We start from the raw sequence: 15,612 nt of genomic DNA, 5'->3' as shown, positions 1-15,612 counted from the left end.
TTGTAATCTAATCTTAACACTTGATTATGCTAAAATATCTACTTAAGTGTTTCTACTCTAAATGAAGAATGCCTTGAAGGTAGGGACTGGGCTTATTTATCTTTATATCCTGTGTCCTGTAATAAAGATGTTATTGGTAAATGTTGGTTGAACTGAAGTTGGGGAATAGAAGAGAAAAGTGCACAGAGGCTGATGTTCTGATGTCCGGAAGAAAGGAGGAAAAGCGGGGTATTTGTGGTTTTAAGTTCATCCCTTCTGTGGCGGAAGGTGGGGGTAGGGTAGGGGATGTGGGGTGAGGGTGCCCCTGGGCACAGCAGGAAGCTGCTCTTCCTTGGCTTTGCCACAAAGATCCTGGGTGTTTCTGGGGGCTTCACCCTCCCCCATCCTCCCACCCTACTACCCTCCATCATGCCTGAAGCCCCACGGATGACGGATTCTTTTGTCCTGACAAGCAAATGCAAGTGGGACCAAAAGAGGAGTAAGTTTGGGAGGAAGTGGGAAAGCTGCTGACCACAGTACCCAGTATTCAGTGGGAGGAAACACTGTGACATAAGCAAAAAGGGATGATGGCTCTGTCATTTCTCTTCTTTCTTTTCCTTTTTTAAAATGGAAAGTAATACTTGTTCATGGAGAAAAGGACAGTCATCAAAACCTTCTGTTGTTGTTTAGTCACTCAGTTGTGTCCAACTTTTTTGACCCCGTGGACTGTAGCCCACCAGCTCCTCTGTCTATGGGATTCTCCAGGCAAGAATGCTGGAGTGGGTTGCCATTCCCTTTTCCAGGGGATCTTCCCAACCCAGGGATCAAACCCAAGTCTCCTGCTTGGCAGGGGCTTCCCTGATGGCTCATATGGTAAAGAATCTGCCTGCAATGCGGGAGACCTGGGTTTGATCCCTGGGTTGGGAAGATCCCCTGGAAAAGGGAATGGCAACCCATTCCAGTATCTTGCCTGGAGAATCCCATGGAGGGAAGAGCCTTGCGTGCTACAGTCCGTGGGGTTGCAAAGAGTTGGACATGGCTGAATAACTAATACTTTCACTTTCACCTGGGAAGCCCAAAACCTTCTGCCTTCTTCCACTTCTATATCCTAACACCAACTAATGTTAACAACTCTTTGAGAAGGAGCTAGAAATGTTCTATTATACAAATATATATTTGTATGATATATAATTATATATTGTATAATATACTATTATATAAATATATCATACAAATATATATGTATATATGGCTGGAAGAAGCACAAGCCGGAATCAAGATTGCTGGGAGAAATATCAATAACCTCAGATATGCAGATGATACCACCCTTATGGCAGAAAGTGAAGAGGAACTCAAAAGCCTCTTGATGAAAGTGAAAGAGGAGAGTGAAAAAGTTGGCTTAAAGTTCAACATTCAGAAAACTAAGATCATGACATCTGGTCCCATCACTTCATGGGAAATAGATGGGGAAACAGTGTCAGACTTTATTTTTGGGGGCTCCAAAATCACTGCAGATGGTGACTGCAGCCATGAAATTAAAAGACGCTTACTCCTTGGAAGGAAAGTTATGACCAACCTAGATAGCATATTCAAAAGCAGAGACATTCCTTTGCCAACAAAGGTCCATCTAGTCAAGGCTATGGTTTTTCCAGTGGTCATGTATGGATGTGAGAGTTGGACTGTGAAGAAGGCTGAGTGCTGAAGAATTGATGCTTTTGAACTGTGGTGTTGGAGAAGACCCTTGAGAGTCCCTTGGACTGCAAGGAGATCCAGCCAGTCCATTCTGAAGGAGATCAGCCCTGGGATTTCTTTGGAAGGAATGATGCTAAAGCTGAAACTCCAGTAGTTTGGCCACCTTATGTGAAGAGTTGACTCATTGGAAAAGACTGTGATGCTGGGAGGGATTGGAGGCAGGAGGAGAAGGGGACGACAGAGGATGAGATGGCTGGATAGCATCACTGACTTGATGGACGTGAGTTTGAGTGAACTTCAGGAGTTGGTGATGGACAGGGAGGCATGGTGTGCTGCAATTCATGGGGTCGAAAAGAGTTGGACACGACCGAGAGACTGAACTGAACTGAACTGATAATATATATCATACAAATATATACATATCTCACATATACATAACATGTGTGTATAAACACATGCAGATGACGGATTGACAGACAGATACAATTTCATGGGAGAAGAAAATGGTGGCTCAGGGAACTGAAGTGGAGGATGGAGTTGGAGGATGACCTGAAGAGGTTGTCCATGTACCAGGCTGGGGCTCCCCAGGGAGCAAGTGATGTACCGCAAGGGTGTAAGCAGGGTGCAGGGTGTATTCAAATAATTATATACTGGCATTGCAAAAAATTTTTTGCAGTTTAGGAGGTGGGAAATCTAACATCCAGCTGGCCTCAGTCTCCTTACCTGAAAAATGGGAGAGTAAGGTACATTCCTCACAGGTTTATTGTGAAGATTACGTGGGGTTACAGGTATTGTGCCCAGCACCCCTCCTAAACTTTATCTCAGTATGTGCTGTTCCTGTTGTTACGGTGGTTGCTGTTCTTGCAGGCCTAGCACAATGCTCGGCACATGCTTGATTCTCTGTCCATCTGTAGTAAGAACCTTGTGATTGCATTCCTCTTTTCATTTAGGAATTTCTTTTTCTTTTTCCATTGTCCTTATTCCTTTTTTTTTTTTTTCTTTACTGCTTATAGAAAGTGAAGTGAAGTCCCTCAGTCGTGTCTGACTCTTTTCGACCCCATGGACTGTGGCCCACCAGGTTCCTCTGTCCATGGGATTCTCCAGGCAAGAACACTGGAGTGGGTTGTTCTTACTTTATGTTGTGAGACCTTGAAGAAAACTTTCTGGCACCTGATGGATATACATCCTTGGAGGTGTGTGGAGATATTTAAATAGTAAAGGTGCCTGCCCATTTTCTTACTTCCTCTCTCTTGCCTGGCTCCAAGCTGTTGGAAATGATTAGGTGGGAATATCTACTTACTTGCCAAAGGAAGGACTGTTGTTGAAGCTGAAGCTCCAATACTTTGACCATTTGATGTGAAGACCTGACTCTGGAAAAGACTCTGATGCTGGGAAAGATTGAAAGCAGGAGGAGGAGGGGGTGTCAGAGGAAGATATGGTTGGATAGCATCACTGACTCAATGGCATGAATTGGAGCAAACTCTGGGAGACAGTGAAGGACAGGGGAGCCTGGCACCTTGCAGTCCATGGGGTTGCAAAGAGTTGGACACAACTTATGACTGGACAACAACAACATCTACTTACTCACTACACTGTTACACATGCTACCAGAGGAGATCAATTAGAATTGCTTACTTAAGAAAAATACCTGAAACTCATTAGTGCTGCTCCTACTCATTGTGTACATTTTATTTATTTAGGTTGTGTACATTTTAAAAGCATTGACCTTGGGGCTCCATTTGAGACATCCTGACCTGGTGACTCTGTCCTTCTGAGATACTCTGTTTACTCCTTGTATTTAGAATGCCTGGCTTAAAACTCTTAGCTTTAATATTCTGCATCCCGAATGCTCTTAGTTGTCAGTAAAACTGAGCCTGCCTACGCACTCTTCTATTCTTGATTTATAAATAGGTTCAGCTGCCTAACAATTAAATAGACTGTATTTTGCAACATGAACATTCCTTAAGGAGATAGAGGGCAGATGGCTTTTATGATGCTATCTGGAAACCATCCTCCTAACTTTCCTAAGTGTGTATGTTTTGAAGGATTGGCAAGGAGACTTTTGCTCTCACAGGAAGTCTAGTATCCAATTTCTAGCAAATCTTCACAGGGACAGGCCAGGACCAGCTTATGCTGATCAGAGAAGGTCTGCACTACTTCTCTGCAGCACAGAGGTCATGGCTAAACATGGTTGTTGGAGAAGGCAATGGCACCCCACTCCAGTACTCTTGCCTGGAAAATCCCATAGATGGAGGAGCCTGGTAGGCTGCAGTCCATGGGGTCGCTAAGAGTCGGACACGACTGAGTGACTTCACTTTCACTTTTCACTTTCATGCATTGGAGAAGGAAATGGCAGCCCACTCCAGTGTTCTTGCCTGGAGAATCCCAGGGACGGGGGAGCCTGGTGGGCTGCCGTCTGTGGGGTCGCACAGAGTCGGACACGACTGAAGCGACTTAGCAGCAGCAGCAGCAACACATGCTTGTGGCTGTGAGGAATACCAGTGACAAAGGCAGTAAGACACCAGAGAAAAGAAAGCTCAGTGGGATCTGAGGAGACAGAGATGTAGTCCTTAGGTAGAATCAAATATTTGATAAGATTGAAGGAAGGTGAAGGCATGCACATACCAAGGCCCATAAGAGATGTACCTGGCAAACTGGGAGGGGACCCATGGGGGAAATGGCATTAAGGTAACCTGTCAGAACCGGGACTTGAATAACAATACTGGGTATGATACAGCACTTTCAGATATGATATTTATTTTTCCATATAATGGGCTTCCCCAGTGGCTCAGACAATCAAGAATCTGCCTGCAATGCAGGAGACCCCGGTTTGATCCCTGGGTCAGGTAGATCCCCTGGAGAAGGGAATGGCAACCCACTCTAGTATCCTTGCCTGGAGAATTCCATGGACAGAGGAGACTGGCGGCCCACAATCCATAGGTCTCAGTTGGACATGACAGAGCAACTGACACCTTCACTTTCACTTCCGTATAATAATGCATGCTGTGCTGTGCTAAGTTGCTTCAGTGGTGTAATGCAATGAGTGGTGGGATTAAGTATCATCACTTTTTTTTTTTTCCCGTGGAGAAAATTATGTGAAGAGAAGGAAAAGACTTGTCCCTTAGTTGGGGCCCTCCAGCTGGGTCTCGGGCCCCATGGCCTCATTCTGCTGTCCTGTATCCAGGGTTACCCCACGTGGATATAGTGGGTAAGAAATAAGATCAGACATCAGAGCCCTCAAAGAGACCCAGTTCTAGTCTATCTCTTGCTGTCTACTGGGCATGACCCTGGGCCGAAGTCTTAAGTTCCCAGCCTGTTTTCTCCAGTAAATGTAAGGGGTGGGTCTGGACAATCTCTAGAGTGTAGCCCAGAGGCTGGCTGACAGTAGGGTGTAGCCAATTCGGAGGGCCAGGGACTGTAAATACTGAGGAGCGTGTGCAAACGGGGACTGCCTTAGATGGCAGTAAAGGCTGGGAACACAGAGTCCAGGGTGAGGCACTGGACTCGCAAGCCAAAGCGCCTGGCGAATCGCGTTTGCAGGTAGTGAGTGTGGTAGAATTCAGTTGGCGATTTGGTTAAGTTTCCACGTTCAGTTGAAAAAAAAAAGAAGGAACCCAGGTCTGTCCCTTTCCTAGGACCTGGGGCACAAGAAGGCTGAGAAATCCCGTCGGACCAATGGGGGGCTCCACCGAGCGTATTCTGCGAATCCCCTGAGGGCCGCCCCAACCTCGCGCAGCTTCCTAGAGGGTCAGTCCTGGTGGGCGCTGAAGAACCGGCGAAGAGGAGTCGCCCGCGTCCACGTCCGTCCTCCCAGCACCAAGTGTGCGGGGGCCGCCCGGGCATCCGCCCCGCTCCCCCTACCTCCACGGCCCTGCCTCGCCCCCCTGGACTCCGATCCGCTGGCGGGGGCGCGGGTGATGCGAATTCCTAGAAGCCTGAAGTAGCTGCCCGGGATGTGAAGTTAGGATCCCCCAAAGGATCGCCGAGGTGCGCACTCACCCGCCCCCTCCCCCCCCCTCCCCAGGTCACAGAGGGCCTGGGGTCTGGGGTGGGGGGTGGACGAAGGCAGGGAAAACGCCTCTCCCCGTCCACCTAGAAGGCCAGTCCCATCCCAGTCCTGCCAGTCTGGGCTGAGCCGGAGGGGATTTGGAGCGCAGGGCTGGCGGCTGGGTGGGAAGGCGGAGGAACAGCTGGAGGTGGCAGGTAACGGCAGGCCGGGCGAGGAGGGGGCCGGGCCGGGGCGGAGGCACCTCCGGGCCGCTTGGGCACCTCTGGGGCAGCCGCCCGACCTCCGCCGGCTTAGCCCGGAGTAGGGACGGTGAGTCAGATCTCCGGCACCCGCGGGTCGGGCGGGGAAGGAGGGCAAGTCAGGAAATGACATCAGAGGCCTGTGTTTGGGGAGGGGGTGGTCTGTGCCCGGCCGGGGCGACGGGGGCGGTGGTGCCCGCCTGGAGGGGAGGTGGCCGGGGCGGGGGGTGGGAGCGGGGGCGGGAGGACCTAGGCGAAGCCCGCGGCTCGGGGGCCGGAGCAGGGCCCCTTCCTGGGGGAGTTTCCCGCCGCGGCCGCCTCCCCGTCTCTCCCCGCCCCCTCTCCGGGCCGCTCCTTGTATGGTCTGCGCGCCGCGCTCTCCCCGCCCTCTCCCTCCCTCCGTCTTCCCTGCGTCCCTCCCCGCCCGGCTGGACCGGGACGCAGAGTCCGCGGACTCGGCTGCGAGGCGGCCCCTGGCAGACGCGGCGCGCACGCTCCGGCCCGCGGTGAGGCGCGGGGAGCCGCCCGGCGGCCGCCCACGGGGTCGGGGAGCCGGGGCGCCTAGGGGAGCCGGGCCGCGGCGCCGCGGGCGGGGGGTTCGGTCCTCAGCCCGGCTCGGCGCTGCGTAACCCCGGCACCCCCCGCCCCCCGCAGCCCGGCCTGGCCATGGCGGCCCCCCGCCCGCCTCGCGCGATCTCCGTCTCGGCTCCGGTGTTTTACGCCCCGCAGAAGAAGTTCGCCCCGGTGGTGGCCCCGAAGCCCAAAGTGAATCCTTTCCGGCCCGGCGACAGCGAGCCGCCTCCGGCCGCTGGGGCCCAGCGCGCACAGATGGGCCGGGTGGGCGAGATCCCCCCGCCGCCCCCAGAAGGTAGGTGGCCGAGCTTGGGGACTGGACCTCGGCGGGCGCCGGCCTAAGGGGGGAGGGGTTTCGGGAATTCGGGGGATGTCTGGAAAGGTTGCGGCGGAGGGGGCTGGGCGCAGACACCCAGTCCCGAGCAGATGTTCTTAGCTCATCGCCGAGCTCGTGGCTGGGAGCCAGGGCTCCTGGGACAGTTCCAAGTCCCCTCGCCTGGGGGTGGGAGGCGGGAATGTGGGGCACGAATGTTCCCCTCTGGGTCCGTTTTCCGAAGTGAAATGGGAGAAGCACCCCTCCTTTCCCGACCCGGGGCTCTCAGGGCGCCCTGCGAGCACTGCCCCCCACCCCCTTTACTTTCTTTCCCGTATGCTTCGGGACCTTCGAGAGACTTCTTGGGTTAGAGGTTAGGGGTTAGAACCGCTTCTTCAAGGAGGGGAACTTGATGAAGGGTCGGGGGGCCCCTGCTGACCGCCCTCCGTCTGCTTCCAATCCCAGACTTTCCCTTACCGCCTCCTCCGGTGGTCGGGGAGGCAGACGACGCCGAGGGCGCCCTGGGAGGTGCCTTCCCACCTCCGCCGCCCCCGATCGACGAACCGTTTCCCCCCGCGCCTTTGGAGGAGGAGATCTTCCCTTCCCCACCGCCCCCGCTAGTGGAGGAGGGAGGTCCCGAGGCTCCCACCCAGTTCCCATCGCAGGTACGGAGGCCCGGGAGGGGCAGCCTCAGCGGTCACATCCCCAGGGAAGAAGAAGGAGGGTCCTTTTCCGTCGACTTTGGCGGCATCTCTGCCCTCCGGGATGGCGGGGTGGCGGTGGGGAACTGGGATGGGGCGCTCTGACCCCTGCCCCTCTAGCCCAGGGAGAAGGTGAGCAGTATTGATCTGGAGATCGACTCCTTGTCTTCGCTGCTGGATGACATGACCAAGAACGATCCCTTCAAAGCCCGGGTAAGGGGCTGGAGAGCAGGGAAGGCAGGCCAGGGAGGAAGGGCGTGGGGCTGGAACTCCCGCCGAGGGCCACAGCCTCCTCTAAGGCACTTTTCTTCCCTCTGCCTCCCTTCGCAGGTGTCATCTGGATATGTACCCCCGCCGGTCACCACTCCATTCATTTCCAAGTCCAATACTAAGCCTTCAACTGGGGGCACCGCACCCCTGCCTCCCTGGAAGTCCCCTTCTAGCTCCCAGCCTGTGTCCCAGGCTCAACCTCAGAGCCAGACACAGTTCCATGTCCAGTCCCAGCCCCAGGCCAAACCCCAGGCCCCTCCCCAGCCTGTGCCTTTGGCCACCACCCAGCCTCGAGGGCCCCTAGCTCCATCTCCAGCCCCTAAGTTTTCCCCGGTGACTCCCAAGTTTACCCCTGTGGCTTCCAAGTTCAGCCCTGGAGCCCCAGGTGGACCCGGGTCGCAGCCCCATCAGAAGCTGGGGCCCCCTGAAGCTCCCTCTTCCACTGGCACCGGCTCCCCTCAGCCCCCAAGCTTTACCTATGCTCAGCAGAAGGAGAAGCCCCAAGTGCAGGAGAAGCAGCACCCAGTGCCCCCACCGACTCAAAACCAAAGCCAGGTGAGGGATGCAGGGAGAATGGGCTGATTCCCCAGGGGCTGGAGGCCAGGGAGTCAGGAAGACCGGTCTGAGCCCTGGGGGCTGGAGGCTGGGCTAAGTCCAGGATCCTGAGCCTGAGTCGGGTGAGGGGTGGTGAGATCGTTTTCAGCCTCTAGGGTGGGATGGTGGAGAAAGTGCTTGTGGGGGAAGAGCCTGGCAGGGTCTGAGGCTGGGTGGGGCCTGACTGGGAGTGAGGTGAGCAGCACAGACTCTGAGTTAGGGGGAGGATTCTGTGCACCTTCCCCTCTGCCCTGCCCCAGAAAGTTAAAGAGAGGGATGAGATCATCAGCGGTCCAACTTCAGATATTCCCCTTTCTTGGATTCTTGAGTTAATCTCTGCTCTGCTACACGCTTTCCCTGCCCGAGGGCCCATCTGGTGATAAGAGCCACTGGCAATAAACGCTGGTAAACACTGGCTGAGGCAGCCAGCTACTGCTCAGTGCCAGGCACTGTGCTCTGTACTCGGGAGGAAAGAGACCTCAGAGAGCTTGAGCCTAAGGGAGTCAGTGGACCTGTAACCATTCCTCGCTCACAAGACCCCAGGCAAGTTAGGTGAACTTTGAGGCAAGTTAGGTGAACTTTGAGCCTCTGTTCGCTATCTACCTTCACAAAGGTGATGAGGATTACCTGAGCCAGAGCTGATGCTGGGGGTCTGCATCAAGCACATGAATGCTCAAGGTAGAAAAGTTATCACTCCTGTCTGACCATTCCTGCCTTGCAGTTCAGGAGACTGATCTTCTGGGTTTAAGGTGTCTTGCCAGATACCTGGTCCAAACATCCATGAAGTTAACTGACAGCATGGATTTCTGTGTATGTGTGTGTGTGTGTGTGTGTGTGTGTGCAAGGCACAGTGTAGGAAGAGATGCCAAGTGCCAATGAGTTTTGCAGAATTTGGTTGTTACAGGAACTCCAAACAGGGAGCCAGTGTGGAGGCTGGCACATTAGGAAAAGGCATCGGGTGCTGGTATGCCTTTAATGATGGCAGGATTTTAGAATCCAGAGAGGAGAGGGAAGGGCATTCCAGTGGGAACAGCATGAGCAAACTCAAGGGCACAGATATACCAGGGGTGTCTGGAGGACAGAACGTGGAAGGCCCCTGGGGGGAAATTTTAGAGCTGTACTTAGAGGTGGGTGGGGATTTGGTGGGGGGCAGCAAGGACGAAATAGTGCACCCAGGAAGCCTGGGGGTCCTGGAGAGGCAGGAGTGTTGTCTGAGCAGAGGTGTGGCTGCGTCTGGAGGTTTTGGGGCAAGTTTTTCCAGCAGAGGTGTGGACTAGATGCAAAGGTCAATGACGCATGAGGGTGCGCTCCTGGGTGATGGTAACATTGGCAGAAATGAGAAATATGGCCCAGATCAGAGAGCTCTTATAAAGGAAGTGCCTCCAGGCTTACTGGCTGATAAGGAGTTGGAAGAGGATGGGAGAGGAGTTAAACAAAAAAAAAAAGCCCGGATGTGTTGGGGAATGACAGCGTTGCTGACAAAATAGAGAAGTCCAGAAGGGGAAATGGTGTGGACGGGAAGGGGAGGGTCCGGCTGTTAGCATGTTGAGCAACGGGTTCCAGGAGGGTCTCCTTTCAGCTGGAACTGTCATTCAGTCAGAAATGGGGGGACGGGTGGCAGGAGAGGGCCAGGGCGAGGTGTGTGAACGCACGGCGGTCGTGGTTGGTCGTGGGCGGTGACAACTGCAGCCCAGGGGCGGCTCACACCGGAAGGGCTGGGAAGGAACCTGGGTGATGCTCCTGTGCACCTGGGAAGAGCGAGAAGAATGACAGGAGGAGGAGGGTCACGAATCAGGGTGGCATCTCCGAAAGAGAATGGTGGCCGAGGAGCCCCATCGGTGGGGCTCCAAGGGGGGTGAGGGCTAAAGTAAGGCCAGGGATTGGACGATTCAGGATTCAGAAGCTGTGTCCTTTTGAGGGGGTGGTGAGAAACTTGGGAGTTGCCCAAGTAGCCTGTTCTTAGAGGTTGGCAGAGAAACACCGAGGGAAGACGTGTGTGCGTGCGTGCGTGTGTGTGTGTAGGGTTGACATTAGGGGAGGAAGGCTCAGGTGTGTGTGTGTGAACCAGGAGGAAGAAGCCTGTGGAAGAGACAGGTTGGGGTCCCTGAGAGCTGGGTGCACTGTTGGTGCCAGCTCCACCCTCGGGGCATTTCCAGCCTAGAGACTTTGGACGGAGTGGCCTCAAGCAGGCTTTTGTGATGAGGGAGCTCAGGCTGGCCGGCTTCCAGCTCCTGGGTCACGTAGGAGGTGAGGTCATCTGAGAGCGAGGGGGCAAGGCCGCGGGGGGCTGGAGGCGATGGAAAGGTTTGGAACAGCTGCTCTGGGGCAAGCAAGACTGGGAACCCGCAGCAGCCAAATACCACCCAGCTGCGCCTGGATGGAGGGTGCGGAGGGCCCTGCGGTGTTTGGTGAACTCCCTCTGCAGTCGTCTCCCCACCTACTTTCTGCAGCTGGGAGGCAGAAACAGGAAGCAGGCGGTGGCCTGGGCCCAGGGTTGATTGAGATCGGACTAGATAAGCAACGGTAGCCGAATGGTGGCAAGGGTGGCTGTGAGCGCCTTGTGGAAATCAATGGTCAAGGGAACCGGGCCTGCGGGGAGGCCAGACGGAAGGAGCGGATGCAGAAGGCATGTGGGAGAGGGTTGGGAATCAGAGGCGCAAAGGCTTTTCCGAGCAGGTTCCTTCAGGAGGTGAGAATGGGAAACGGGGAGGATGTGATGGTCGGGAGGTCGAGCCCAGGGTCTTGGAGGTGGCAACCAGTAAATCTCAGGTCCGAGGGGTCCCACCGTGGAAGGTGACTGAGCCGGAGGGACATTTGGAGCTGTTGGAGTTGAAGAGGCGTGAGTGCCATGCATGATGAACCTGGGACGTCGGTGATGGCAGGCAGAGAGGGGGAAATAGCGGCTGGATTGTGTCATGGAGGAGCATGGATACCCAAGGGGAGCTGATACTTCCAAAGAATGGAAGAGGCATCTAAGTGGCACCAGAGAGCAAGGGCTGGCTGTGTCCTCTTCCTCTGTCCCCAAGATGTTGGGAGGGGAAGATTGGGAGCGGAAAAGGTGAAGCTCACGTAGAAGAAGGGGCTTGCAGGAGACTCCCACAGTCAGTTGAAGACAGGAGGAGGCCGGGGAAAATGGCTGAGAGCTGGAACGTCTACAGCGGATGCAGCTCTTGATGCAGACAGGTGTGAGGGTGGTGGAGCCAGGGCTGGGGGCAAGGTGACCGCGGGAAGAGGGAACTGGGTGGCTTTGAGGTTCTCCGTGTTAGGGACTGAAGGCATTGTCAGGTAGAGCGTTCAGTGGTGGGGCCGCAGTCCTGGGTGGATTTAGCAGTGGAGACCCACGCAGCATTCCTGGGGGACCATGTCATGGAGATGCTGTTACAGGTCGGACAGCCCCCGTGGGGCCTCCTCCTGGGATGTCTCAGGGTTACTGGCACTGCCGACCCCCCAACTTCACCCCCACCCCCAATCTGCAGCTGTCTCAGGACCCCCTGAACAGGAGGGGCGGGCTGGCCGGAGAGGGGCCACTGGAGAGTGGCCCTTCTCTGAAGCCTTCTGGGGAGGGCCTGGGGTCAGCCAGGTGGTCCAGGAATGCCCCTCGAGGGAGGGACCCTGGGACATCTGTGTGGGAGCTGGGCACTGGGGTTTAACCTGACTCCCGCTGTGTTGTACCCTCACGCTGACAGGGGCTGCCGGGCAGCCGGCGGGACGGGTAGGTGTGTGTGCGTGGGCTGCACCCGCCACCGTGCGCCGGTCTCTCCGTGGGGGCCGTGTCCCAGCATGCTCTGTGGGGTTGATGCGTGGCCTGGCGTGCTTGGTGCTTCCGTGACCTGAGCTGCTGTGTGCGTGGCCTCCGTCCGCTCAGTCGTTCCGGCCTGTCTGTGTCTTCGGGCAAAGCGGGTGGCAGGGTCTTCATCCCCTGATTTGTGTGGTGCTGGGGGGTCGGGGAGGGGAGTTGAGGAGCTTTTGGGGGTCCTGAGTGTCTGGAAAACAGGAGAGAGGGCGGGGGGCGGGATTCATCCTTTTCGGGGAGAAAGCAGAGAAGGCAGCTGGGGTGGGTTCTTGGAGGGTGGTGACCCTTGAGAGAGAGAGAGGGCATGAAGAAAGTGTTGGGATTTCAGGTGCGCCCCGCTGGGGCCCCGGGGCCTCTGACATTGAAAGAGGTGGAGGAGCTGGAGCAGCTGACGCAGAAGCTGATGCAGGACATGGAGCATCCTCAGAAGCAGAGTGTGCCCGTCAACGGTGAGAGCCCACCGCCCCGCCTGGAGGGACGGCCCCTCCGTTTCCGGGCCGTTTCCAGGCCTGCAGCTCCCGGCCCTGTCTGTCTGATGCCAGCTGACCCCTTGCAAGCTCTTTTTTTGCCATTTCTCCTGTTTCATCTCCATCCTCTCTGGCCTTCCCAGAGTCCTGTGGCCGGTGTCATCAGCCCCTGGCACGTTCGCAGCCCGCGGTTCGCGCTCTTGGGCAGCTCTTCCACATCACCTGCTTCACCTGCCGCCAGTGTGAGCAGCAGCTCCAAGGCCAGCAGTTCTACAGCCTGGAGGGGGCTCCATACTGTGAGGGCTGCTACACCGTGAGTCCCGGGGTCGGGGGTACGGGGGAGGGGGAGTCGGCACCTGGGGCTCAGCCAGGGTTGGGGCCGGCACGGGGCAGATGTCTGGCCCTGGGGTGCCGGTTCCCTGCCCGCCTCCAGCTGCTGCCCGCCCCCTCCGCAGGACACCCTGGAGAAGTGCAGCACCTGTGGGCAGCCGATCACTGACCGCATGCTGAGGGCCACAGGCAAGGCCTACCACCCGCAGTGCTTCACCTGTGTGGTCTGCGCCTGCCCCCTGGAGGGCACCTCCTTCATTGTGGACCAGGCCAACCGGCCCCACTGTGTCCCCGACTACCACAAGTGAGGACCCCCCGCCCACCTCCGGGCCTTTCTCTGGGTGCCAGTGACGGTTTGTTTGTCTGGGAGCCAGGCTGCCCCCAACCCCAAGACCGCTCTTCAATCTCTGGGGCTTGCTTGCTGTCCCCACCTCCTGTCTGTGGATAGCAGGGACTGGTTCATCTGGACTTGGCTGTCCAGTGGCCTCTGGCCTTCCCCTCTGGTTCATCCCCTTCCCCAGCCCGGGGCTAGCTCTCAGAGCTTTCTTTTGGGTGTGGTCTTGCGTTCAGCGCTGGCCCCCGAGTGACTTCTTTTCACACGTAGGCTGCATTCTGCCTTTGGAGATCAGCTGTTTGGAGCTCGGGGTTTCCCCTTAGAAACAGTGTTTACATGGTAGCTGCTTTCTGAGGCCAGCGGCAAGGTTCCCATGATGGAACCAAAGGACGGGAAAGCTGCAAGCTCGGACCCCCACCTCCGAGTGTGAGTGGGGTGTAGGTTTCCAGGGCTTCGTATCCTTCTGTGCAACCCCCCTCTCCCCCCAACCAGGAACCAGGCCAAGGCACGCATGTGACAGGGGTTAGTGAGGGCCGGGGGTCTGGATTGGGGTCCCGGATATCGGGTCCTCTGGGAGTGCTTTGGGCAGGGGCTGCAGTGTGCGTGGTGGGGGTGGGGAAGGACTTGGCAGCGGTTCCTGGGGAGAGGTGGGACCTTCCGATAAGCAGCCAGCCTTCGGCCTTTCTTTTGAGCCTCCTCCACCGAGGCTTGTGGGGGCGAGATGTACAAAGCAGCCTGCCGTCTCATCTCCCTGCGTGTGGGCGGGGGTCAGCGCCCGGCGCCCCGTCCTGACGCACACCGGCTTTCCGCCCCGCAGGCAATACGCCCCCAGATGCTCTGTGTGCGCGGAGCCCATCATGCCGGAGCCTGGGCGCGAGGAGACCGTGCGCGTGGTTGCTCTGGACAAGAACTTCCACATGAAGTGCTACAAGTGCGAGGTCGGCTGCACCCCCGCCCCGAGCCCCTCAGGGATGGGAGGCTGGTGGGACGCTGCTCACGGGTCAGGCGGTGGACGGTGCTGGCTTGCAGGACCCGGGTGCTGCAATTTTGAGGGTGGGCAGTGGAGGCGCCCACACCCGCCCCGCGAAGATGCGTCCTTGGCTTCAGGATGGCGGTGTGGGGTTCTTTGTGAGGTCACTGAGTGATACAGCAAGGAAAGGGGGCCGACCCACCGGGAGGGAAGGGTGCGGCTTTGTCATGGGCGGTTGGGGGTCTCTGCAACGTTAAAGGAGTTGGAAGAGAGGTGAGGCAGGTAGGAGACGCCCCACTGGAAGCAACCACTGTCCATCCTGGGGGAGAGTCCTCGGGCACAAAACTGTGGGTGAGAGAGGTGGGGATAGGAGTTGGGGGGGCTGTGGATGGGCCAATGCAGAGAGAACAGGGCTGAGCCGTGAAGCGTCTGGCCTCCCGATGTAAAGATGGAGGTGGGGCATGTGGGTGGGGAGCCTCGAGCTAGCACTCTCTCTGCTCCTCCCAGGACTGTGGGAAGCCCCTCTCCATTGAGGCGGATGACAACGGCTGCTTCCCTTTGGATGGCCACGTGCTCTGCCGGAAATGCCACACCGCCAGAGCCTAGACTGAGTGAGGACTGGCCCCCTTCTCTGACCGCAAGCCCATTCCCCCATCAGCGGACCGCTCACGTTGAGACCACATACCCTTCACCCTCCCCACAGTTATTTTTTGACGTCCAGCCCCTCCCTCCATACCAAACCCCACCCCAGTCTCCCTCGTGCCCTTATGTGGCCTCGGGGCTGCAGAGTCCCAGCCCTGGGGTCCAGTCTCCCCAATCCTGCAGGGACCACCCACCATCGTCCAGGTAACCCCGCCTGAGGGGCACCGGGCTGAGCACTGCTGCTTGCACTGCTGCACCGACGCCCTCAGCCTGCCCTGAGCAGCCCCGTCCTCTGCTTGCTAAGGGCCAGGAGATGCCCACATCCGACCTTCTGGAAGGCTGGGCTGGGCTCGCCAGCCTGGACGTTCCCCACACCCCCCAGCCCCAGCCCCTGTGCTGCCAGGTTGTGGCTACAGCTACAAATAAAAGACAGTGTTTTCCAGAAGGCTTAGTAGTTGACTCTTTTGTACCTACAGCCCTTGAGGATGAGAAGGAGGAGATGTTTAATTGCTCAGTCGGGTCGACTGACTCTGTGACCCCATGGACTGTAGCCCGCCAGGCTCCTCTGTCCATGGATCTGTTCATGGAATTTCCCAGGCAAGAAGACTGGAGTGGGTAGCCATTTCCTTCTCCAGGGATCGAACCCAGGTCTCCCTCATTGCAGGCAGACTCTTTACCATCTGAGTTGCTAAGTTCTGTCTGACTC

General features: G+C 56.8%; 1 protein-coding gene across 3 annotated transcripts; it reads left to right on the top strand.

The window, feature by feature from the left end:
• Positions 1-5,151: 5,151 nt before the first annotated feature.
• ZYX (zyxin) lies at positions 5,152-15,351 on the top strand. Of its 3 annotated transcripts, XM_086398311.1 has the most exons (11): positions 5,152-5,211; positions 5,307-5,658; positions 6,574-6,787; positions 7,271-7,470; positions 7,627-7,719; positions 7,837-8,331; positions 12,492-12,612; positions 12,774-12,943; positions 13,086-13,264; positions 14,112-14,232; positions 14,772-15,351. In XM_086398311.1, the coding sequence occupies exons 3-11, from the start codon at positions 6,586-6,588 to the stop codon at positions 14,868-14,870; spliced, it is 1,680 nt and encodes a 559-aa protein (XP_086254437.1). In that variant the 5' UTR covers positions 5,152-5,211; positions 5,307-5,658; positions 6,574-6,585; the 3' UTR covers positions 14,871-15,351. The 3 variants fall into 3 exon arrangements, with proteins under 3 accessions (XP_086254437.1, XP_086254436.1, XP_086254438.1); XM_086398310.1 differs by having other exon boundaries at positions 5,152-5,658; XM_086398312.1 differs by lacking the exons at positions 5,152-5,211; positions 5,307-5,658 and adding an exon at positions 6,119-6,425.
• The last annotated feature ends 261 nt before the right edge of the window (positions 15,352-15,612 follow it).

The sequence above is a fragment of the Bos grunniens genome, chromosome 4 (genome assembly GCF_055505025.1).
Source record: "Bos grunniens cultivar Pamir isolate PY7600 chromosome 4, Bosgru_T2T1.0, whole genome shotgun sequence".
In the NCBI taxonomy this organism is placed as follows: Eukaryota; Metazoa; Chordata; class Mammalia; order Artiodactyla; family Bovidae; genus Bos; species Bos grunniens.
Note: the sequence above shows the minus strand (reverse complement) of the source record. Positions and strands in the feature narration are given on the sequence as shown.

Bases quoted from the DNA above. Each gene is read 5' to 3' on its own strand.
- ZYX (XM_086398312.1), top strand. From the start codon at position 6,279: ATGGTCTGCGCGCCGCGCTCTCCCCGCCCTCTCCCTCCCTCCGTCTTC. The intron at 12,613-12,773 runs GTGAGAGCCCAC...TGGCCTTCCCAG, and splicing joins GCAGAGTGTGCCCGTCAACG to AGTCCTGTGGCCGGTGTCAT. The intron at 13,265-14,111 runs GTGAGGACCCCC...TCCGCCCCGCAG, and splicing joins TGTGTCCCCGACTACCACAA to GCAATACGCCCCCAGATGCT.